The sequence below is a fragment of the Spinacia oleracea genome, chromosome 5, assembly GCF_020520425.1.
Source record: "Spinacia oleracea cultivar Varoflay chromosome 5, BTI_SOV_V1, whole genome shotgun sequence".
Lineage (NCBI taxonomy): Eukaryota > Viridiplantae > Streptophyta > Magnoliopsida > Caryophyllales > Amaranthaceae > Spinacia > Spinacia oleracea.
This window is the reverse complement of record NC_079491.1, coordinates 92316934-92341468: the sequence shown is the minus strand read 5'-3', so window position 1 is coordinate 92341468 and position 24535 is coordinate 92316934. Positions and strand designations below refer to the sequence as shown.

Below are 24535 nucleotides of genomic sequence, written 5' to 3'. Positions count from 1 at the left end.
AGCTGCAGGCGACGGGGTCACTCGGGCAGCCCTCAATCGTTGGATTGATGCCAACAAGGATGTGAAATGTCTAATGCTCACCACCATGAGTGCGGATCTGCAGAAAACGTTCATCAACTCAGATGCTTTCACAATCATCAGTGAGTTGAAGAACATGTTCTAAGATCTGGCTCGAGTCGAAAGATTCGAGACTCATAGGCAAATTCTTGAGACCAAGCTTAAGAAAGGCGAGCCCGTAAGTCCACATGTTCTCAAAATGATTGGACTCATTGAGAATATGAGTCGGCTGGATCAGCAATTTTCTCAGGAAATGGCTATAGACACCATCCTCCATTCTCTTCATAGCGGGTATGATCAGTTCAAACTGAACTACAGTATGAATAGTCTGGACAAAACGCTCACTGAGCTTCACGGTATGCTGAAGACCGCTGAAAAGACGCTCAAAAGTGATAAGCAGGATGTGCTTATGGTGCGTGGGGGCAAGTTCAAGAAATCTGGAAAGAAGAGGAATGCTAAGAAAGGTGGCAACAAGGCCAGCCCAACTAAGCAAACTGGCGCCAAATCTGTAAAGAGGAAGGTCAGTCAACCCACTTCTGAATCCGAATGCTTCTACTGCAAGAAGAAGGGGCATTGGAAGAGAGATTGCTTGAAGCTAAAGGAAGATCAGAAGAACGGAACAGTCGTTCCATCTTCAGGTATTTTCGTTATAGACTGTATACTTGCTAATTCAACTTCTTGGGTATTAGATACAGGTTGTGGCTCACACTTATGTTCCAATCCACCGGGACTAAGAAGAAGTAGAAAGTTAAGCAAGGGTGAAGTCGACCTACGAGTGGGAAATGGAGCACGGATTGTTGCATTAGCTGTAGGAACTTACTATTTGTCGTTGCCCTCCGGGCTAGTTTTGGAACTGGAAGAATGTTTCCATGTTCCAAGTCTTACTAAAAACATCATTTCAGTTTCTTGCTTAGATGCTAAGGGATTTTCCTTTTTAATAAAAGACAATAGTTGTTCGTTTTATTTTAAAGAGATGTTTTATGGATCTGCTAGATTAGTCAATGGACTTTATTGATTAGATCACGACAAACAAGTATATAACATAAATACCAAAAAGGCCAAAAAGGATGATTCAGATCTCACCTATCTGTGGCATTGTCGATTAGGCCATATAAACTTGAAACGCTTAGAAAGACTTCAAAAGGAAGGAATTCTAGAACCATTTGACTTAGAGGATTATGGTAAATGCGAATCATGTTTACTTGGCAAAATGACAAAGCAACCTTTCTCTAAAGTTGGAGAAAGAGCAAATGAACTATTGGGTTTAATCCATACAGATGTATGTGGACCAATGAGTACAAATGCTAGAGGTGGTTTCAGCTACTTTATCACTTTCACTGATGACTTCAGTAGGTATGGTTATGTCTACCTAATGAAGCATAAGTCTGAATCCTTTGACAAATTCAAGGAATTTCAGAGTGAAGTAGAGAATCAATTAGGCAAGAAGATTAAGGCACTGCGGTCTGATAGAGGCGGTGAATATCTGAGCTATGAATTTGATGACCATCTGAAAGAATGTGGAATTCTATCAGAATTGACTCCTCCCGGAACACCACAATGGAACGGTGTGTCGGAACGGAGGAACAGAACCTTGCTAGACATGGTCAGGTCAATGATGGGTCAGGCCGAACTTCCATTAGAATTTTGGGGACATGCACTAAATACAGCTGCACTCACTATAAATAGAGCTCCGTCTAAAGCTGTCGAAAAGACTCCATACGAATTATGGTTTGGAGAGCCTCCAAATGTGTCTTTTCTTAAGATTTGGGGATGTGAAGTATACGTCAAACGATTAATTTCAGACAAACTTCATCCAAAATCTGACAAATGTATCCTTGTGGGCTATCCAAAGGAAACAAAGGGGTATTACTTCTACAATACATCTGAGAACAAAGTGTTTGTTGCTCGAGATGGTATCTTTTTGGAAAAGAATCACATTTCCAAAATGACAAGTGGGAGAAAAAAAATAGACCTCGAAGAAATTCGAGTCGAACAACAAACTCTAGAGAATGCTCAAGATGACATTCAGGATGAAACTCAGAGATCTTTAGAAGAATCTGGTGAGAATCATGGTCAATCTAGAAATGTTACCCCGCGTAGATCGCAAAGATATAGATCTCAACCGGAAAGGTACTTAGGTATTTTGACGAACGAGAGCTATGACGTTCTATTACTTGAAAGTGATGAACCTGCGACTTACAAACAAGCTATGACGAGCCCTAGCTCCAAGCAATGGCAAGAAGCCATGCAATATGAATTGGACTCCATGTCTGAAAACCAAGTATGGGATTTGGTCGATTTGCCAGATGGCTACCAAGCCATTGGAAGCAAATGGGTTTTCAAACTGAAAAAGGACAAGGATGGGAAACTTGAAGTTTTCAAAGCTAGATTGGTTGCAAAAGGTTACAGGCAAGTCCACGGTGTGGACTACGATGAAACCTTTTCACCAGTTGCAATGCTAAAGTCTATTCGGATAATGTTAGCAATCGCTGCATATTACGATTACGAAATATGGCAGATGGATGTCAAAACTGCTTTCTTAAACGGCGTTTTAACAGAAACTGTGTTTATGACACAGCCTGAAGGTTTTGAGGATCCAAAAAATGCTAAAAAGGTATGCAAGCTAAAGAAATCAATCTACGGATTGAAGCAGGCATCCAGGAGCTGGAATATACGTTTTGATGAAGCAGTCAGTGACTTTGGTTTCATCAAGAACGCAGACGAATCTTGTGTATACAAGAAGGTCAGTGGGAGCAAAATTGCTTTCCAAGTATTATATGTCGACGACATATTACTTATCGGAAATGACATTCCTATGTTGAACTCTGTCAAGATTTGGCTTGGGAAATGTTTTTCGATGAAGGATCTAGGAGAAGCACAGTACATATTGGGCATCAAGATTTACAGAGATAGATCTAAAAGGATGATTGGACTTAGTCAAAGCACTTATATCAATAAGGTGCTTGATAGGTTCAAGATGGCGGACTCCAAGCGAGGCTACCTACCCATGTCTCATGGAATAACTCTAAGCAAGACTCAGTGCCCAAAAACACTTGATGAGCGTAGACGAATGAATGGGATTCCATATGCATCATTGATTGGTTCAATAATGTATGCTATGATATGTACACGCCCGGATGTTGCGTACGCACTCAGTGCTACGAGAAGATACCAGTCAGACCCAGGAGAGGCGCATTGGACTGCTGCCAAGAACATTCTGAAGTACCTGAAAAGGCACAAAGATGACTTCCTGGTCTATGGTGGAGATGATGAATTAATTGTTAAAGGCTATACGGACGCAAGTTTCCAAACCGACAAAGATGATTTCAGATCACAGTCTGGGTTTGTCTTCTGCCTCAACGGAGGAGCAGTAAGCTGGAAAAGTGCTAAGCAAAGCACCATTGCGGATTCTACAACTGAAGCGGAGTACATTGCTGCACATGAAGCAGCAAAGGAAGCTATATGGCTAAGGAAGTTCATAGGTGAACTTGGTGTAGTCCCCTCCATTAAAGGACCAATTGCCCTGTATTGTGATAATAACGGAGCTATTGCACAGGCAAAGGAGCCTAGACACCACCAGAGAGTCAAGCATGTACTTCGTAGATTTCACCTTCTACGAGAGTTCGTTGAAAGAAAAGAAGTCGAGATAAGCAAAATTGGAACTGATGACAACATATCAGATCCATTAACTAAACCTCTGCCGCAAGCGAAGCACAACTCGCACACTGCAGCTATGGGAATCAAGCATATTGGAGAATGGCTTTGATGTCTCTATTTAATGTTTTAAAGTTTTAGAGTTTAAATCTTTGTAAAACATTATTGGTTAATCATTCACAATAAATGAAAAGAATTCATTTTTCCATTTAATTTGTGGTTTATTAAATGATGAGTCCCTTCAATTTGACGATATATTCAAGATAGACTGTCAGGACCAGTCCTGTGACTAAGAAATGTCTATCAAGTGAACTTGAATGTCAAAGGTTGAAAATGGTCCCTAGTCGGAGTTTTCTATAAAATTGGACGCATAGAAAACGTTAGACGATTAGAATGCAAGATGACTAGTAGTTCTGTTTCTTGAACTATGTGGACATGGCAATGTTATAATCATTTGCATAGATACTTACTTTGGGAAGATTAGTATCGGACAAGACCTATGAAACTTTACTGTAAGAGATGAAAATCTGTCATAAGTAAATTTCATTAAATTATTAGACACTAAATCCTCAATACCTGAGTGATTTGAGATTACTTGTTTGAGAACTGGTTGCTTTGACGTTGACCAACCGTCGCACCGTAAAAGGAGGCTATAAAGGCAACGCTCAGGTAATCACCTATCAAACGAAGTCTAATCTCAAGATCGCAAGATTGGGATTGTCCTCCCATAAATTGGGATGAGATACTTAAAAGTTGTACAAGGCCACTCGGAGAGCTAGAAACTGTGAAATGCATGGCCGTGCTCGGATGAATCATAGGCTATGATTATCTGTTTATTTGATCAGTTGAACTCTGAAACCGAGGAACACCTCTGGACATAATAAGGATGACAACTCTTACCTTATGTTCAAGAGCAAGCATCGAGCGACAAAGGAATTAGGAAATGCACACTTGTCCCTAAGGACAAGTGGGAGACTGAAGGAAATAATGCCCTTGGTCCAAGTATGCATTCTATGTTAAGTCTAATAAATGCGGTTCAGTATTAATTAACAAGTTAATAATTCAGTGAGATCAAGTGAGCTGAATGCCTAGCTAGAGGCCGCTTCAGTTCAAGTGGAATTAATGATATTAATCCACAGCTTACTCTTGACTGAACCCGTAGGGTCACACAAATAGTACGTAAACGGATCAAGTATTTAATGGCATTAAATACTCCATCTATGGATATTCGGAATCGACGGATCTTGGTTTCAGTGGGAGCTGAGATCGTCACAGGCAAGAAATGAATACTCCGGAAACGATGATATTGCCGGAAACGGAAATATGGATCGTATCGGAAATATAAATATTATCCAAGTCGTAGATGTTGCCGGAAACGGAAACATGGTACGTATCGGAAAATATTATCGGAAATGGAAATATTTCCAGAATCGGAAATATTGCCGGAAACGGAAATATTGTCAGAATCGGAAATATTATCGGAATCGGAAAATAATTCCGGAAACGGAAATATTAAATATTTGTTCGAAACGGAAATTAATTCCGGAATCGGAAATGTTAAATATTGTTCGTATCGGAAATGAATTCCGGAATCGGAAATTTAATCGGAAGCGTATCGTACGAATAAGCATCGGACGAGGCCTGCCGGACGAGGGCCCAGCACGAAGCCAGGCCATCGCCCAGCAAGCCAAGCGCGCCACACGAACAGCCAAGGCCACGCCAGGCCCAGCGCAAGGCCAGGCCCAGCAGCCAAGGCTTGCGTGGGCTTGTAGCTCGCGTAGGCCTCGCTGCGTGGGCTGCTGCTCGCACGCACGCGCATGGGCGGCCCATCGTGGCTGCCGTATGTGTGTGTGTGAGTTTGTGTTCATGCACGATTCCTAAAACGTGCAGAGTTCGGTTAATGATTAAATTCCTAATTCTATTTGATAAATTAATTAATTAGAGTTCTTGTAGGATTCTAAGTTTAATTAATTCGTATCCTAATAGGATTCCAATTCTCTTTCCATACCCCTATAAATATGTGGCCTGGGTTCACAATTTATAACGAGTTTTAAAGTATTCAAAGTGAGTTTTTGAGAGAAAAATTCAGTCACACATCTTGCTCAAAAGTGCCGAAAATTCTAGTACCTTAAGGGCGATTCTAGTTGGTCAATCTTAAGGCGGATCCGGACGTGCTGTGGACTATCTACGGAGGGACGACACTTGGAGTCCTAAAGACTTGTTCTTGTTCGGTTCGGGCGCAGCTAGGGAGGGCACGCAACAAAGAGTATGCATCTAAATTATGCTATATGATTATGTGTAAATAATATGTAATCCTGGGTTAATGGTTGTTTCCGCATGATTTATGTAATATCATATGTATCATAACCTAACACTAATAAGGATGGCTTGGATCTTACCTTATGTTCAGTAAGTAACACTAAGTGACAAAGGAATGTGAATGCACACTTGTCTGAATGACAAGTGGGAGACTGAAGGAAATATGTCCTTCACCCAAGGTGCATTAAGTCTAATACCAAGGTTCAGATTAATTGCGAACAATTAATACAGTGAGATCAAGTGATCGGAACAGCTAGCTGGAGCAATGCTTCTGATCAGTGAGTTCTAATGAATATTAAGCTCACAACTTACTCTTGACTGAACCTACAAGGTCACACCAATGGCACGTAACAGATCGCCGGATTAAATGAATCGGAAATTCATTTAATAGCTTTTCGGGAATTAGTTGGAAAACGTATTATACGATACGACCTTCCATCGTAATCGTATATATCGTATCGCGAATATTCGTAAGCTACGCGAAACGAATAAATCGTATCGTACGACAGTTATTCGTCGTATACGAAACGATAAATAATATCCGGAACGATATTAAGTCGCGAATACGAAGAGCGGCCCACGAGCCGAATCCGCGAGGCACTCAAGGCCCATGGGCGCTGGGCACGCAAGCAACGCAAGCACATCAGCGCTGACCCATGGCCGAGCAACTGCGTGTGCGCGCGCGGGACAAAGAAACAACACAGCAGAAGCTGCGCGCGGCCCACGGCCCAGCAGGCTGCGTGCTCGTGTGTGTCGCGTGGGCTTGCTGGCCGGTCGTGGCCCTTGTGGCTTGGCCGGTTAGCAATGGTTATTCTAATAACCTTCTAACCCAAGTTTTCCATAACACAATTCAATCAATACTCAAACCCTAGAGACTCAGAGAACCCTAATTCTCTCTGTGCCTCCAAAGTGAGTTCTTCCCAAAAGCAAACACTCTTGATCGATTGTCTAAGCTACGATTATCAAGACGGATCTGATCCTGTCGGTGAACCAAGTAGAGGAACGACAAGTGGAGTTCTAAGTTCGTGTTCGTTGACAGATTACCGAGGAAAACACGCTTCAAACGTAAGTATGCTTAATCTGTGCTTTATATATTCTTCATGGTTTTGGGGATTGTTTCCGCACATGTTATTATGTTTAACTGTATTCCCCTACATAGGCTTCATCAAGGTTAGTGAAAATATCCAACCTAGACCGCTTTGACAGAGGTTGAACATCCAACCCAGGAGGAGCACTAGGAGGAGGGTTAGTTCTAACTGCCCTAGCAAGACAAGCATGACGTAGTTCTCAAAGGGTCTGACGATAAGAAGGCGACAGGTCAGACATAAGTATGGACGGTGCAGGACCCGTGTTGATAGGAGAAGAGGGGTCACCCTCAGAGGACCACTCATTTGAAGAAATAGGGATAACAAAAGGACCAGAACGAGACATGACATCATGCACAAACTTAGTCCTAGTCTCAGCAAAAGCCCTAGTCTCTTCGTCAGAGGATAAAGAGATAGAGGAAGGAGAAGAGGTAGAAGAACCACTTTCATAACTTGGACTACTAGGATTCTCACTATCAGATGCATCATACATGTTGAGCTGAAAACCAAAGAACGAGCAAACAAGAAAAAGAGACAAAATAAGCACTACAAAAAAAAAGCTTCGAAGCAAAAATGGCGAAAACTGAAGGTAAGGTCTTTAACATGGAGGAAGTGAAATCAAAAGACACAAAAACACAAAATTTTAGTAAAAACAAAGAGCAAACATACAAGAATAGCAAAAAAAATGAATCAAAAGTCGAGAAATCACATGGAAAGGAGGAGGAATCGAAAGCGCAATCACAAAGAGTTTGAAGAACTTTTTTCGCCCAAAAATGGCGAAGGAGAACCCAGAAAGTGGCAAGCACCAAACATAGAAACAATACCACCAATCGAACCGGAATTCTCAGTAGAAAAGTAAAATGCCACAAAAATCAAAACTTGGGAAGGAATAGAAACTGGAAAAGCGAAATTTTGCAAGAAGGTTTTTCATAATTTTCAGGCGAGCAAGGAGAGAGAGTGGGGAAGTGAAAAATGAGAAAGAAGGTGAAAAAGTCCTTATAAATCCGATATGAAGGGTCAGGATCAAAGTGACCAGCGAGTTCCCCAGGGTCGGATGAAGGACACGTGTCGGAGTCAAAGCAAAACTGGAGTACACAAAAACAAACGACCATGATGAACCGACGATTCAAAGCCCACTAACAATGAATGACACATAGCACATGGAAACGACGGTTAACTTACCAACTTGAAAAATTACCATTTACCCTTACACTGAAAAATCGCCAAAGCCAAAAAGGTACACTTTACTACTGAGAACACCTAGTCACCCCCAAGGCTCAAGGAAGAGCTGACTCAACCATGCGACTAAGTCAACTCTTGAGGGACTAGTTGTACGGGGCCCTGATATCAAGGCAAACGTTATCGGTCTGAAGTAGAGGAATCCCGAGAAACATTGAAGAGCAGACCTAACTCTTATGTTAGATCAGCTCTTGAGGACTAGTTTTATGGGGTCTTACTAGCATAGAACATACCTTAGGTGGCAGAGAAAATCCACCCATTCAGAACAGAGCAAAGTCACAAGGAAGGGTTTGAAGGCCATAAATAGGTGATATTGGTCCCGCAGACCAAAAGCATCAGAGCAGACTAGGCTCATAAGAAGCGGGCCATACCCCGTTGAACAAGATAGGTCCAAGGAAAGGATTTGCAGGCTAGATGACAAACGTAAGTACATCGCCATCATACGCGTGGCGACATCGGAATAGACCAAAGTACAGAATAGTACGCCTATAAGTACTTTCCACATCATTCGTGATGGGACATTCATTATTCTCGGCACTTGCTCCACCTTCTCTCTAATTTCTCTCTCTAAAGATTTCTTATATATTTGCTGACTTAGACATCAGAGGGGGTTTCCTCGGTTAAACCCCCGAGGTTAACTTATGTTTGCTCTGCTTGACAGGGCAAAGCTCATCAAGATAGTTCTCCCAGTTCCATACTCGGAACAAAAATGTTTATTGTTTGTTGGTGGTTTTAGGTTGAAATTTTAGTCTAATTGAACAGCTATTTATAGCAATATATTGGGAATTGTCCATTGATGTATGTAGTGAGCTCATTTGCAAGGTTTTAATGACAAATGTCAAAGGAAATCGAGAATATGGTGACTAAGACATTAGAACTCAGATTAGTGCCAATGAATTGATGAATCATTTTGAGATTGAAAATGGTGGTGACAAATGGAAAGTTGAGTTTTGACTTTCATGACAAAGAGATACGTGAAGGAGAAGAAGAAACTGATTTTTGATTTCTTTGGGGACTAAAGGATTTTGGTAAATAAGAAACAATGGACAATTATTAGAATTATATATTTTGCTGTTTTTAGACATCAAATAAAATGGACTAATGACTTTAGAATAAATTTCCAAAATTATTATTTTATAAAGTGCTAATAAAATAAATTTAGTTTTCGAATAAAAAATTTCGTTAATAAAAACTTTAATTATTTTATAAATTACGAAATAAGATTTAAAAATGTATCTAAGCTCGTAAATATGAAGTGAAATGATGAAGTCTGAAAATAATAACTCGTGTAATAATATTCAAATTCAAGTAAAATAAAACTTTGTTAACCAAAATAAAGTTGGAAATTAGGATTTAAAACGATTTTAAGCTAAATAAAAATAATTTAAGCATAATTAATCGATTTTTAAAAATTCGGGGTATTATTACAATTATTCGGGGTTTTAGATTGTTGAGGATTGAAACACCCATCATTTATGAACACCAAATTTGAGGATTTTGATGATTAGATTCTTGAGGATGATTTTTATTTGAAGTACATGAATTTTTAGATTTGGTTTATTAAATAAAGCTCCATTTTTTATGAGTTAATGAATTTTAAATCTTGATTTAGGGTTAGGGTTTTGTTTTAACTCTTATGACTAATTGATTAGCATAATTAGATGACAATTTTAGTTATGGTAATCAATAATAATTTTCACATTCATTTAAATTCTTAAAGTGTTGATTTTTAATGGTTTTGAAGTGTGAAATTAATTAAATTTCATACTAGGGTTTTAAACGATTAATTAGAATTATTATTTAAATAATTAACGATTAGTTTCTAATAATTTCAACGGTTTTAAAACTAAATAAAGTTGCTGGAAATAATAATTTAATAATGATAGGATGAGATTTCTAACACTACAAGAATTTGTATCTTTAACGACAACTTAATTACGACGGGTCAAAAATCCCGTCGCAAAAGCCTTTTGCGACGGGGCTAACAATCAAACAATGACGGGAATAACCGTCGCAAATGTCTTTTACGACGGGTTTACAACGAATTTACGACGGGATTTCTATTAACGACGGCCCCCTTTTATGACGGGTTCGCGACAGGAAATCCCGTCGTTTATCAACGATGATTGGCCTTTCGCGACGGGATTTCCCGTCGTTCGTTAATAGTACAATTTTTTGTAGTGTAAATGAGTGGATTGAATCACAAAGTGGCCCCAACTTAAAAAAAAAAAAAAAAAAGAATCAGCTTGTCAATTATTGGGACTGTTAAGTCTAATCATACGAGACAACTCCTAACTACGCCCCGTACTTACACAAATTCTTATTTACAATGGGTGTATAATAAATATTATACACCAGAGTAAAAGTTAACTCAAAATACTTAAAAGTTAAACATATATATGTAAAATTTATCTATTTTTCAGTGATAAATTTATTCATTTTAGTAAAACTTATTTCTTCAAAATAACTAATAATGTATAAAATTAATCATTTAACCCTTTAAAATATTTATCTATCAATTTTTTTTTACTAATATAAAAGTTAATTAAAATTAGGTTAAAGTTACAAAAAAAAAAGGGTTAAAGTTATCTTGGTGTACAATAAATGCGCACAAGACCTTTTGCCGTACTTAGGTATTCAAGGAAAGATTTATCAAGTTGTTTAAATGGATTACTGATCGTCCTAGATTAATCTGATTGTTGTTTCTGTGGGCTATTGGAAATGGAGCGTGCATTTATGTGTACTGCTCAATTAGCCTCATTTGACTGTTGTGTTTGTTTCTGTTTTAGCATTTTGTTTACAAAGATTTCTTATGCTTCAAGATTTGTTTGAAATTCATATAGGCAGCCTCCTGTACATTTTTTTTTGTGTGTGTGTGCTGTGGCTTAGGGTTGCATCTGAAAAGTCGTTATTTCTTCTATGATCATGCTTAGGTACGAGGTGTGAATCTAGGGAAGATTTTATGCTTATCTTGCTTGCTTTAATGTTTTATCAAGAAATCCTGAACAAGGTTTCGTATCTGGTGTATTTGTATTACACATAGCTGACTGAAACAACCCCTTTTACTTGTTACTTTGGAAAGGCTGATGGTTTCCCTGTGGCCTCTCTTATATCCCCAACACTGATGGATTTGTTCTGTGATGCAATCTTATCAGGCCCAATTCCTGTAACAGAAATATTTATTTCTTCAATGTCCATGTGAGTGCTGCAATTGCTAAGGTTCTTGTTATCTCTGAATAATACGGAGTAGTTGTTTCTAAGATGAATTTATGGTCGTATGTAGTGGTTCTGTTTATATATGTTTGCGAATTGTAGGTATATTTACTTTGACATAAGGACTTTGGGGGACCAAGTTTAGGCTTTAGTATAACGAATTTTCTTTTTACATTGGATTACATAAATGGTTGTGCAGAGCACAGTAATACACATAACATATGGATACATATTTTCATTTTTCATTTTTCATTTTTCATTTTACGTGAACTATTCTGTAGATTGAAGGTAGCTCCTTATGCGCTCACCCTTCAGCTCATTGATAACCTCAGTTTGACGTCCTTTTAAGAGCAAGACTGGGTATTCAATGTAGTGCATACTTTTATAGATGTAGTTTCTTATGTTTCTGAGTATTCGATGTAGTGCAAACAAAGTGATGCAAGATTGGGTATTTGATGTAGTGCATAATTTCATAGATGTGGGTTTCTTGTGTTTCTAAGTATTTGATGTAGTGCATACAGTGGGAATGTGTGATGCAAGATTGGGTACTCAATGTAGTGCATACTTATATATATAAATGGGCATGATTTTTTTTTATTTTATTTTTTTGGCTTTTATATCCATCTGCACATTTGGTTATTGCCGTGGGTGGATTTAGTTTCCACTTCTGTAGTACATGGATTTTAACTTTTAAGCAGGAATTCTTTTACCACGTTATATATGCTATGCAGTATGCACCATCTGTTAAGTTGCGCTACTAACGTATTGCTTTTGTCCCGTTAGCCTGTACTGTTTTAGAATGACTGTTAGCCTCGATCACTTGGACATGTGATGGTGTTTGTTATGCTGGTCTTTAATAGAAGAATCATACTCGATGCAACTCTAACTATATTTTCATTGTAATGTGTGCTGTAGATCAACTCTAACTAAAGTACATTGTGTCAAAGCTCATTGCTATTTGCTAGTATTCAAATAATGACATTTGATCCTTTTTTAGCAGGTACGCTATTTCACAAGCCAATAATCTACCATTTGATCCTTACATTGAGATAGTACTCCGTATAAACAAAAAGTTAAGACTACATAAGGTAAATTATAACATTACAACAATTACAAGAAATATTTGTTATTTTGTTATCGCTAATTATCCCCTCCTATAAAGAAAATAGTTGGCTTTGGTGGTTCCATAATTTCAACAGTGCCTTCAAGCATTTTAGCCACCTTCCCCATGGATGGTCTATTCTCTGGCCTCTCTTGAACACACCACATTGCTGTCTTCACCATTCGTTCAATCAATTTAAAATGTGTCTTATTATCATAAGAGTGTATGATTCTACGATCCAATATTTCCTCAAACCTTGGTTCTTCAATTGCCATTTCATATGCCCATTGAGGCAAATACCATTCATCACTTGGGATAGAAGTTGAAGGTCCTTGAAGTAGATTCCTTACCCCTGTCACAATTTCTAACAACACCATACCAAAACTAAACACATCAACTTTAGACGTGATCGAGTCATTTTTTATCCATTCAGGCGCTAGGTAGCCTCGTGTCCCACGAATCCTCGACTTAGTTACCATCTGTTCCTTCTTCTTAAGTTTTGACAACCCAAAATCAGCAACTTTTGGGCAAAAATCATCCCCTAAGAGTATGTTCTCTGGCTTTATGTCGCAATGTAGTACCCATTCTAAACACTCTTCATGTAGATATGCAATTGCTCTTGCCACACCAAGAGCAATCCTATACCTTATATTCCAATCAAGTATGGGCTTTTGATTTGAGCCTGGCATGAGCTCTATCTCATTCGTATTATCATCTCTTATGTCCGGTACAACATGGCCCGACATAAAGAGATACTTATCAAGTGACCCGTTGGGAACATGCTCGTACACCAAAACACGACGACCTTTCTCATTGCAAAAGCCCCATAAACGAACCAAATTAAGGTGGTGCATACGTGCAATAATTGTCACTTCACCCCAAAACTCCGCATCGCCACCGGTAACGTTTTTCAAGCATTTCACTGCCACGGGCCGCCCGTCATGCAACTTCCCTATGTAAACATCACTAAACCCACCTTTTCCTATGATGTTTTCTACTGAAAAATCATTTGTTGCTGATTTTATTTCAGCGTAGCTAAACCTTCTTGGGCCTGCTGTGGGCAATAGCCCAAGCCCAAGTGTTTGGGCCATATCTCGATACTTCACATACCTTTTTAAGAAGGCCCGAAATAAGAACACCCCACCAGCAATTTCAACGCCGAAAAGGATAGTTATGATTATTATGTTTCGGGTTGTCCCGTTCGACTCTTCAGATGGATCCGGTAAGCTGTACTGGATTGGACATGTAGTATCCAACACCTCTGACATGCCCGTGAAATTACTCGGGTCAAGTTCAGAGTTGTCCACTCTAAGATAAAAGGCCATCTCTGTACCCGGAGACCAATAGCCGTTCATGATGTTGTCGAGTTGGAGCACACAATAACCCAGCCCATTAAACCTAAATCCGAACCCGAGGCATCTTCGGTTATTCCTACATCTAGACTCACAATGATCCAAGTTAAAAAGATTCAAGCTTGTTTGATTCGACCCTCCTGAGTAATTAACATAATCAAGCCTCAAAAACTTGCTTCTACCCATATCAACAATTGGAATCTTTCTCTCACATGAGTCCGACCCGGCACTTTGCCTAAAACCAGGCGGGCATAAACATTGGTAACCTGATAAAGTTGACCCATTACTATAACAAATATAACCCGGCCCACATAAACCATGCACTAGGCACACCTCTAGCACAGCTACCCAAACAGGAACCCATGTGTTCGTAACCGGGTTATAACTAAAGAAACGAAGATTCCCATCATCACCCATGGTAAGTCTTCGGGTTCGGTTCTGCCCATAATCTGCTAAAATTAGTGGGCCTCCACCATCTTTCTGGACCTGCCCATCAACGCCAAAACTCACTATCCCATTACCCAAAGACCAATACGAATCCGACCCGTTAAATAGCAAATTTCCCAACCCGTTAAAACTAAACTTCCCATTCCTTGATACCAAAACGGTGTCGTTTCCGAACGTTTGATTTGGGAGAAAAGTATCAGTTGGGTGATCAAAACTCTGCCAAGAACCAAACACCAAATTCCCATCATCCCTAAGAATTAATCTGGTGGAGCTCGAGTTTGCGGTAGTTGTGGTGTTCCAGATAATCGGGCCAGAAGACCCGTTGATGAGCTGAAGATCATCATTAGAAGTGATGATCAAGGAAGCTGCTGCTCTAACAGGGGAATCCCAATTAGCTGACCAAATGATGGTTTGATCAGATGTATTGGAGTACCAAATTGAGAAGACGAAGAGGTTTGATGAAGCGGGTAAACGTCGAAAACCGGCTGCGAAGGCGGTGTTTCGAGATAGAAGGGTGCGGTTTTGAGAGGGATTCCATGGGGAGTTTGAGGTGGAGAAAGAGGAGAGAGATTGAGCAGAGGAAGATGAAGGTGAAGATGTTAGTAGGATGATTATTAGCAAAATAAAATGGGGACGTTGAAATTCCATGATTTTTAGTTTTTTTGAGGATAGATTCGTGGGGGTATTTGGAGTGGGTTGGAGGTGGTTGGTTGAATGCATTTTAATGGCGGCTAATTATTTGAATTATTGGTGTTTTTTTGACTTATGACCATTGACTTCTTGTGAAAGTATTTAATAATGACAACTTGGAATTTATTACAGATCTAGTAATATGGAGTATCATCTACTCCGTATTATGTATTCACAAATTCTTATTTACAATGGGTGTACAATAAATATTGTACACCGGAGTAAAAGTTAACTCAAAATGCTTAAAAGTTAAGCTTATATATGTAAAAGTTATCTATTTTTCATTGATAATTTTTTTCATTTTAGTTAAACTTATTTCTTCAAAATCACTAATAATGTATAAAATTAATCATTTAACCCTTTAAAATATTTATTTAACAATTTTTTTTACTAATATAAAAGTTAATCAAAACTAGGTTAAAGTTATAAAAAAAAGGTTAAAGTTATCTTGGTGTACAATAAATTTATTGTACACCTTGTGCGCAGAAGATCTTTTGTTATGTATTTTGGTTTTTGGTATTGTGAAATGTTTGGTAAATTTATATCGGGTAATATATCTATATCTATATCTATATTACTCCATCTGTTTCTTTTTGTTTGTTACGTATTTCTTTTAAGATGTTTCACAATGTATGTTACTTGGAAGAATTTTGTTCCTTTTATAAACTTATTATACTGTTATTTTTTGTGCCATCTTTTAATTTTTATTGGTCCAATTTTTTCAACTCATTAAATTTCTTTACAATTTCTCAAGTATGTTAAGTTGGAAATATGTGTGCTTTTTCATTATTGGTTCATTTTGATAAATAATACAATCTTATTGGTTATGGTAATGAATAGTGGATTGGGGTTTTACTTGGGTTTATTTTCTTAATAAAAAAAGAGAATATTTATTATACGTTAATAAACGTGCAAAAGTCCAAACGTAACAAACAAAAAGAATCGAAGAGAGTAATAATTTAAAACATACTCCGTAGTAAAAAAAAATTCTTTTTTTCCGGAGAGTCAGTAGTATTTTGCTTGTGATGTTTAACCTTCTTTCTATTATTTTTTAATATTTTTCCCTTTTTTTAACTACTTCCATCCCTTTTGTTCCATACGTTTGATATTATGCACGCGATTTAACGACTAATTAATCTGTATTAAGATTTCTCTATTATTTTAAATTTAAACAAGATAAATTACGTTTATTTATAATGTTTTCACTTTTGTAAAAAAATCTGATATTAGAAAAATAAAAAAGATTTAATACCACAATGGAAAAGTGAGAGAGATTAAATGCCCCAATGAATTTTATAAAATATTTCTTGGACACAAATTTTAAAAACACTGCATTCAGGTGATATTATAAAAGTAAATGTAAAAAACAAAATGGGACACATGAAATGGAATACGTAAAGAACAAAAAGGGACGGAGGGAGTATTTTTATCCAAAATCCTAACTTTACTTTGTGTTTTTTCTAAAAATTAAAATAATTCTTGCATGACTTTCCATAAGCTTTTAATTAATTTGATTGTTTATATTTAGTTGCAATTGTTTACATTCATAACATCTCTCTTAATTTATTCATAGTATCTCTATTATATAAGCCAAGAGCTGAGGGACTTTTTCGTAACATGACTTTTCGTGTCCCCCATGTAAAATACCAAAATACCCTCAAATCTTTTAATTTCAAATCTTCCTGTAAAACACGGAAATCCCTAAATCTCACACACAACTCTCTTTCTCTCTCCAAAGTCTTCGGCGTCCCTAACCCGTTTTCTCTCTCTCGTTTTCTCTCTACTTCCTCTTCGATCTTCTTCCTCTAATCCTCTTCCACCATTGTAAACACCAAGAAGTTCGTGTCTCTTTCACCGCACACGCAGACTCTCTCTCCTCCGTCTCTCGCCGTTGCCATCACCATCAACGTCTGATCTTCTGGAGATCCGGGTGAGATTTCAACAATTAGTTCAAATTTTCATTTTTTTCCAATTGATTCTGGAGATTTTGTTGATTTGATATGTTTTTTCCAATTGTTTTTTCAATACTCAGTTATTCTATTTCAAATTTTTAAGATTTGGGGAAGAAATCGGGTTCCAAATCACGCTCTCTCTCTCGCGGGTAAATAACTCAGTTTCTTTCATTTCTTAAATCTTTCAATTTCAAATTTGAAAGGTTTGGGTGTTTAATTTGTTCCAGCTCCATTGATTGAAGATCGATTTCAAATTTGTAAGATTTGGGGTTTGTTTTTCCTTCACTATTTACTTCATTTGATGACTAATTACAGTTTTTGATGCCATTGTATCACGTTAATTATGTTTGTGCAAAGTCCTCGGTTTTGGGTTTGTGATATGGAATTTAATTGAATTGGTTTGTGTATGGAATTTCTGGAAACAGCTTGATTTGGGTTTCTTTTGATGTGCGGAAGTTTAATTGACCTGAAAATTCAAAAGGGTTTTAGTCTTTTGATAGAGTGAGTAATTATGTTATATAGATGTTGAATTTGGTGATTAATTTGTGAAACTTTGATGATTGGAAAGTTAAACTTTTTGAGATTTTTTTCATATTTTGTAGAAAGAAATCCAGTCTCAAAGATTTGGAAAATGCTTGCTTGAATTGAGTGGAAATAATGCCATAATGGTCATGGATGATGCTGACATTAAGCTGGCTGTTCGTTCTGTTATCTTTACAGCTATTGGTACAACTGGTCAGCGTGTACAACCTATTGTAGGCTGGTAATTACATAGTATCTGTTTATTGAATGACAGGTTCACTTCACAAGAGTAGTACGTGTAGACACCTACTTTTGTCCCCATTCCCGAAAGGGAAGGTTCGATGATGAAAACATAAATCTCCACTTGACAACGCATCTCCTATAAAATAACGAATCTCAATCACCCTTTTCGTTTCACCCAAAACCTGCTATTTATAGAAACCTGATATTTATGGAAACCTGCTAAAAATAGTAACTGCCGTAAAGGGTAGCTTCTAAAAGTGGCAAGTCATAAAAGATAGAAACCTGTCAGAATTAGGTGTTGCACTCCAACATAAATCCTAAATGAGATAGAAAACTGCGAGAATCCTATTCCTAATATGATTCGGAAATATGAGTTACGTATTAATTAAAATCCTAACGAGCCTAGAGTTCGTAACGGGCCCAGACGCATTCCGTCATAAAATTGATACGCACTAAAAGACTCGATTAAGTCTCAAACACTACGGATTTCAGGAATCCGAATCTGACTAAGAAAATAGCCCAGACCCTATTTTCAACGCTGGCTCTGGGCGCCGAAATCTTCGGCGCCCAGGCCTGGGCGCTGGAATTACCTGGGTACGTATTTTTTCCTAATTCTTTGTGGATTAGAGCTCTGCAATTCTATCTTTCCACAAACTCTTTTCTATAAATATAGCCCAAGTTCGACGTGAAATCACAACACACAATTCATATTCTGAGTATTGACTCCAACCCCTAGCCTAAGCCTCACGCTGCGAAATTGTTCACGCATTCTGTCGCAATCGATCCATAAATCGAACAGAACGTATCCTGTCCCATAATTTGAGATTCGTTAAATAAAAAGGAGAAATAGCAAAGTCAAAGTGGTTAGTTTTCTGAGAACCGTGACGCACCTCTCAAGGGTGCGTCGTAATGTGCCCCTTTTCTATGATTTAATTGCTTTCCTCGCCCTTTTTATGAACTGTTAAACTAACTAATTCTGATTGTTCTACCACGCCTAACAAATATAATATTTTTGGGAAATTGGATTATCATGCTAGGTCCCTTAATGCAATCTAAATCAGATAATCGCGATCGATCTAGTATTATATGTTGCATATTGCTAAAATCAACTCAGATTAGTTTAATAGTTAACGCATGTCCCTTCAATTATTTATGCTGAGCTAGTAAGGATATCCTGCCTCTGGAGTTATCGACGAGCGAGTACTCCTCTCGGTAGTTACAGTCCCCCGAACCCTCAATCTCTACCTTGCGGGTGTATGTTGAGAGATCCCCACACCAGGGATCACAAGGGAACCTACGGCCGTCGTGGTCAAACATAATTGCACTCCCTTTATGTCACGATAACCGGGTTTTGTCAGTTTTTCTCATTGTCGTTATAAACTTAATGGCGACTCCTATATTACTAGTCAATTGGGTGTAAACTCACAGGAAATCCAATTACACTTGATTGAATAAAAAGAATCGTCACACCCACGAGGGACGAGGTCACGCATTAGCCTCGTGATTTTTCGACCCCCTCACAGTGGCGACTCCACTGGGGATAGTGAAGGAAATACTCGTGCTTGTAGGTAATCAAAATAGCCGAAGGGTGAAACGATCCTACCCCGCGTTTATTTCCCAATCAAGTTGGGACGACCTGAAAATCAGCATATTAATGTGAACGGACAGAACCGCATAACGAATCTTGGCTCCCTTGGTGTTTCATCTTGGGAGTTGGGACTAAGGATACCCATCGCCAACCGGGGGGTGCATACGCTTCGAAAGTTGTCCACTCGGCACTTTCGCTAGTAGTACACCCGTCCCAAACCCAATCGCTCACTCATTAGGTCCCTCTCGCCTGCATGCCCCCTTGGCTTGCACTTGCGGGTTGGCCTCTTGAGCGAAATTCGTCTGCTGAAGACACTACCTCGACCGGGGCATGTGTTGGATCTACGATAGAAGCGGTACCAAGCCAGGCGCAAATAACTACCCATAGAAGCCTATCATAAACTACATGACATGTTATTATCGCCTCATGATGAATGTTAGTTATGTGTAGCGAAATATGTGATTGTGTGTGACAAACTATCCTAGAAAACCAACGACCTTAAAAATTGCCCAAACATTCATAGACTAATTTGCCAAAGGGTTATACCGAAATACGTGTTCCGCAAACCCGAATGATCGCCACAAAAATAAGCGACGCTCGGGATGGCCTGTAACGAATCCCACAAACGCTGCACGACGCGTAAAGGACGTTTTTAGGCAAGCACGCAAAATCGAAGTCGCATAAACAAAAGTAGACGCAAACAGAAAACGAGAATCAGCCAGGGACGCATTTTCAACGCCCCTGGCTGGGCGCCAGAATTTCTCACGCCCTACGCCGGGCGCTGAAGTTGCTGCTTGGCCTTCTGGTCAGGCGCAGCAGCCTCGGTGCCCGCGCAAAAGGAAAATACGTAGCACAAAAAATGTTCGTAAAAAGAATTGCTACGAGGGCGTAAGAAAAGCACTCGATTCTAAAAGCGACTCATAAAAATTAATAACTCTTTGCGTCGTTGTTAGGCCTCTTACGACGACAATGCTCGGCACCAAAACCGAACATGCTAATAATTATGAATGTCACACGGGCAAGTGTTTCGAAAATCCAAAGAATGACCAAAAGAAAGAACTAAAAAGTGTACCACCAAAAGAAAGAGTGAAAAACCAATAGAGAGAGTCGACGTCTAGACTAAGTAATACTTGAAACTTTGGGACCTAAACTTTAGCTTATCTTATGCATAGGACTGGTCCTGCCACTTGGTGCCGATCGGGAAATCAAAGGTTAGTACGTCTCGAAGATATATCGCCAACACTAGGTTTAGTGACTCCAAGCTCCGTCCGTCATTCCCCATTTCAAGGATCTCCGCTCCCCCAAACTCGATTCGCACCCTCAAACATGTATATAGAAGAGCTACAGAACCAAATAACCCAAATGACCCTGCTCGTGAACCAACTAAAAATGGAAAACGAATCCTCAGCGGCTGCGCAAGCCAAACATTTTGCATTACTGGTCATTTGGCCTCCTGAAACCGAATTAGCCCAAAAATTCATTGACAATCTGGACCCAACTTACAAACAACATCTTAGATACTTGAGCCTTGATACCTTCAAGAGGGTTTATAATATGGGAATAAAGATTGAGGATGACCCCACAAAAACAGTACAAATCAAACCTGCATACAAGAGTAGCACCTACCGCAGGGGCCCCATGCCCCAAGCCCAAAAGGTCCATGCTGTAACCCGAAGGAGCCCGGGAAGGTGGACCCGAAATCGAAAGTTTGCCCCAATCGGGTCGACTTTGGTACAAGCCTTCGAAAGACTAACCAATCAAGGAAAGTTGAGACCTATAGGCCCCACCCGTGACCCTCCTGTCAAGAACAAATATTGGGTCGAAGGTACTTATATTGCAAGTTCCATCAAGGAAATGGGCATGACACCGAAAACTGCTGGAACCTAAAAAACACGATCCAGGATATGATAGAGGAAATAAAACCTCTCCCCAACGTTGGCAAACCCAACAACAACAAGAGCCCACTCGACTCTTGTCACATCTCTCTCGACCTACCAGAAAATGAGAACTTCGACCCTACGGTGTACATTACACCTCAAGGTGCACCACTTGCTGTGGTCCCTATGGATCGAATCGAGAGAGAAGTGTGCGGTGTGTGGGATGATGATGCTGAAGATATCTACCTGTCTCAAGGATCGGGCCAGGACCTCTTTACTGAAACTTGGCCCAGATTGAAGTTTCCCATGACTGCCACACCTTGGATGAGGCACCCCACCTCACCAAGACTAAAACAGCTGAAATATTGGACAACCAAACTTTATGGACATTGTTTAACGAATCGAGGCCTATGGAGGACGAGACTGTGATGACTACCCTAGCTCTACAAGATAGAGGTTTCGATCCAACCCGGTTAATCGCTCCTGCATCAACACTAGAAGAGATCGAGAACGGATGGGTGAAGACATATCAGTGGGTCAATAGAATTCAAGATGAGTACCGATGAAAGACCAAAGTTTTACGAGGCTAAACCCAAGGCTTGAGCCACATAGAGCACCTTAATATAAAAGCGCCTAGTAGTTCTTTAGATTGGTAGAAAAATAATAAAGACTTTAGATGGTCTTAAGACCCCTTAGAATATAGGTCAAGTTTATTTCAGTGTGTTTTCCTTACTTTCCAAATTAATAAAGGCGTAATATTTCTCCTAAAAATTCTAACACTAAGTAAGCACCAATAGTACTTGCAAAATGCAAAAATAAAGAGGCGGCCCACTCTAGGCCCAACAAACAAGGCCCACTCGGCCTTGAAATAGTGCCATGTGGACCAATTCCCGAAACCCACAAAAATAAACCGCACCATCCCATTCATATCCCCAAAACATAAAAGTCAACCAGTGTAACCATAAAAGTCAATCCGTGCAACCCAAAGAAGTCAAAGGAAATCAAAATCCAAAACAAAAGCAAATGTTGCCTAAAAGGGGAATTAATAAAATATAACCCCACCATATCCTTCAAAAACCGACACGCACCTCAACCCACCTCAAAAGCCTACACAAAGATCTTCATATCTTCCACACCCTAACTCCATTTTCAAAACCGTTTCGAGTCATGAATAGAAAAAAAATTAATCCGGACAAAAATGCATTTCACGCTAACAGTAAAAAAAGCCTCCAAAATAGCCTCAAAATTGACTTTAGATACGAGCAAAAATCAAGGCACAAAAAAAGAAATAAATGCAAGAACACGTGAAGCAAAGCGTCAAAAACGACCGCCAGAAATCATTTTCAGCGCCCAGGGCTGGGCGCCTAAATTTCTGACGCCCCAGCCTGGGCGTTGAAACTCTCTGCCTGCCAAAATTTTCTTCCTTTTCAGAAGTGCTCGTCATTTTATCCGCACACAACGGAAAAATAACGAACACTTGGGGGGTACAGTACGTATCCAAATAGGCTTACCAAAAAAAACGTATCCAAATAGGCTTACAAAAAAAAATATAGCCATACAAATTAGTCGAATTTCATTTTTACGTGACTTATGGCAATAAAAACGGCAGATGAAAATAATGATAATACTTCACTCATTTGACCGATTAAGTAATGTGCTTCCACCTCAGGGCATATCTACCGAAATCTGGCATACTAGAACTTATTCTAAGCTAGAACTACGCGCGACCTGATTCTGACAAGATACGTAGGCAATCCTTACCAAGGATTCGGTCCAATAAAAAAACACATATTCTTTGTGCAAAGTGTTAGACACATAAAAACATAAAAAAGGAGGAGAAACAAAAAATGAAAAAGAAAAAATAAAAATACGCCTTTATTGAAAAATAATAAGAAGGAAAACAAAGTGCTAAGAATAAAAAACAAACACAACTGAAATAAATAAAGGGCACCTACACCCTAGCAAGAACTACACTACTCTAGTTCTTCCGGATCATCAAATAAAGTCGTGTAGAGGGCAATGTTCGCAAGATCCACCCCCACAGTCTTCTGCGCTGCCCCAATATCAATCTCCATAAGAACCGGCTCCTGGACACTAACTTCCAAAGATGCCAAGGCTTCAGAAACATTCTCAGTTATAGCCCGCTCAGCCTCAAGGGCACAGACAATGGTGGGAGAAGGATTATTATCATCAACTAGACTAGCCACTGTTTCTACAGGTGGCTGAGCCTTCCTAACCCATACATTGTTCCGGCGACGATCTCCGCGAGAGCTTGCATTTCTTTTAACAACAGCAGGCCCCTTCATGTTAGGCATCTTTTTAGGCCTGAAACTGCAACGGGGAGGAACTTCCTTTCGCTTTCGATCAGGACGAGCTTTCACAGTCTTAATACTATAGGTACGAGGTTTGGCAGAATCAGGACCCTCATACTTAACACGAATACGAGATATCAAAAGCTCAGCCGGCTCCCCATTTCGAGCCTCGGTCCTCACATCTTTATCATCGGAGCTCATCCACAACTTGTAGTTTTCAGAAAGACCCACAAAGCCATTTGTAGCTACGGCCCAACGCGGGAGACCATCATAATACTTAGCCCACGCTAGAACCCGTGCTTGTGAAAAGGCCGCTACCTTAGGTGGTACCGTATCAGAAAAGGGGATAGTCTGCCTTAAACCATATTGACGCATGACTCGGTAAGGAAAAATATAAATAGGACGAGATAGCCCCAACAAAGAAACATAAACCGATACATCAGAACCCCCTGTCATAGTAGTCAAACCCCACCATGGTACCACCCACTTAATAGAACAAATGCCATAAGTAAAAAAGGAGGTCCATTCGGCCTCGTCCTGGCCTTGGTGCAAGTATTTTCGGTTACCCAAGGCTTTAGGGCGATAATGTTTAGGATCGGCAGGAGCTTCCAAAAGTCTAAGCCGTTCCACGAGCCAAATCTGCAAAAAACGGGTACGATCAAGAAAATAATAACAAAAATAAAACGGTTCCTGGGGCGCAGTTTTAACGCCCAGGACCAGGCGCCGATAATTCTAGCGCCCAGCCCTGGGCGCTGTAACTCAGCCCCAAGGCAGGACGAATGGAAAGTATTTATGAAAAAAAAAACGTATACGTGCGCAAAAAAAAATCGATTACCTGCAGTAATAGGGGGCTTCCCTTAAAATATTCAGATTTGGCGTCCTT

At 39.4% G+C, this 24535-nt stretch overlaps 1 protein-coding gene across 1 annotated transcript; it reads right to left on the bottom strand.

Moving 5' to 3' along the window:
• Positions 1–12627: 12627 nt before the first annotated feature.
• LOC110788726 (G-type lectin S-receptor-like serine/threonine-protein kinase At2g19130) lies at positions 12628–15186 on the bottom strand. Its single transcript, XM_021993372.2, has one exon. It carries the CDS (start codon positions 15114–15116, stop codon positions 12708–12710), a length of 2409 nt encoding a protein of 802 aa, XP_021849064.1. The 5' UTR covers positions 15117–15186; the 3' UTR covers positions 12628–12707.
• Positions 15187–24535: the final 9349 nt, after the last annotated feature.

Excerpts from the sequence above, each read along its gene's own strand:
- LOC110788726 (XM_021993372.2), bottom strand. The coding sequence starts at position 15,116 with ATGGAATTTCAACGTCCCCATTTTATTTTGCTAATAATCATCCTACTA.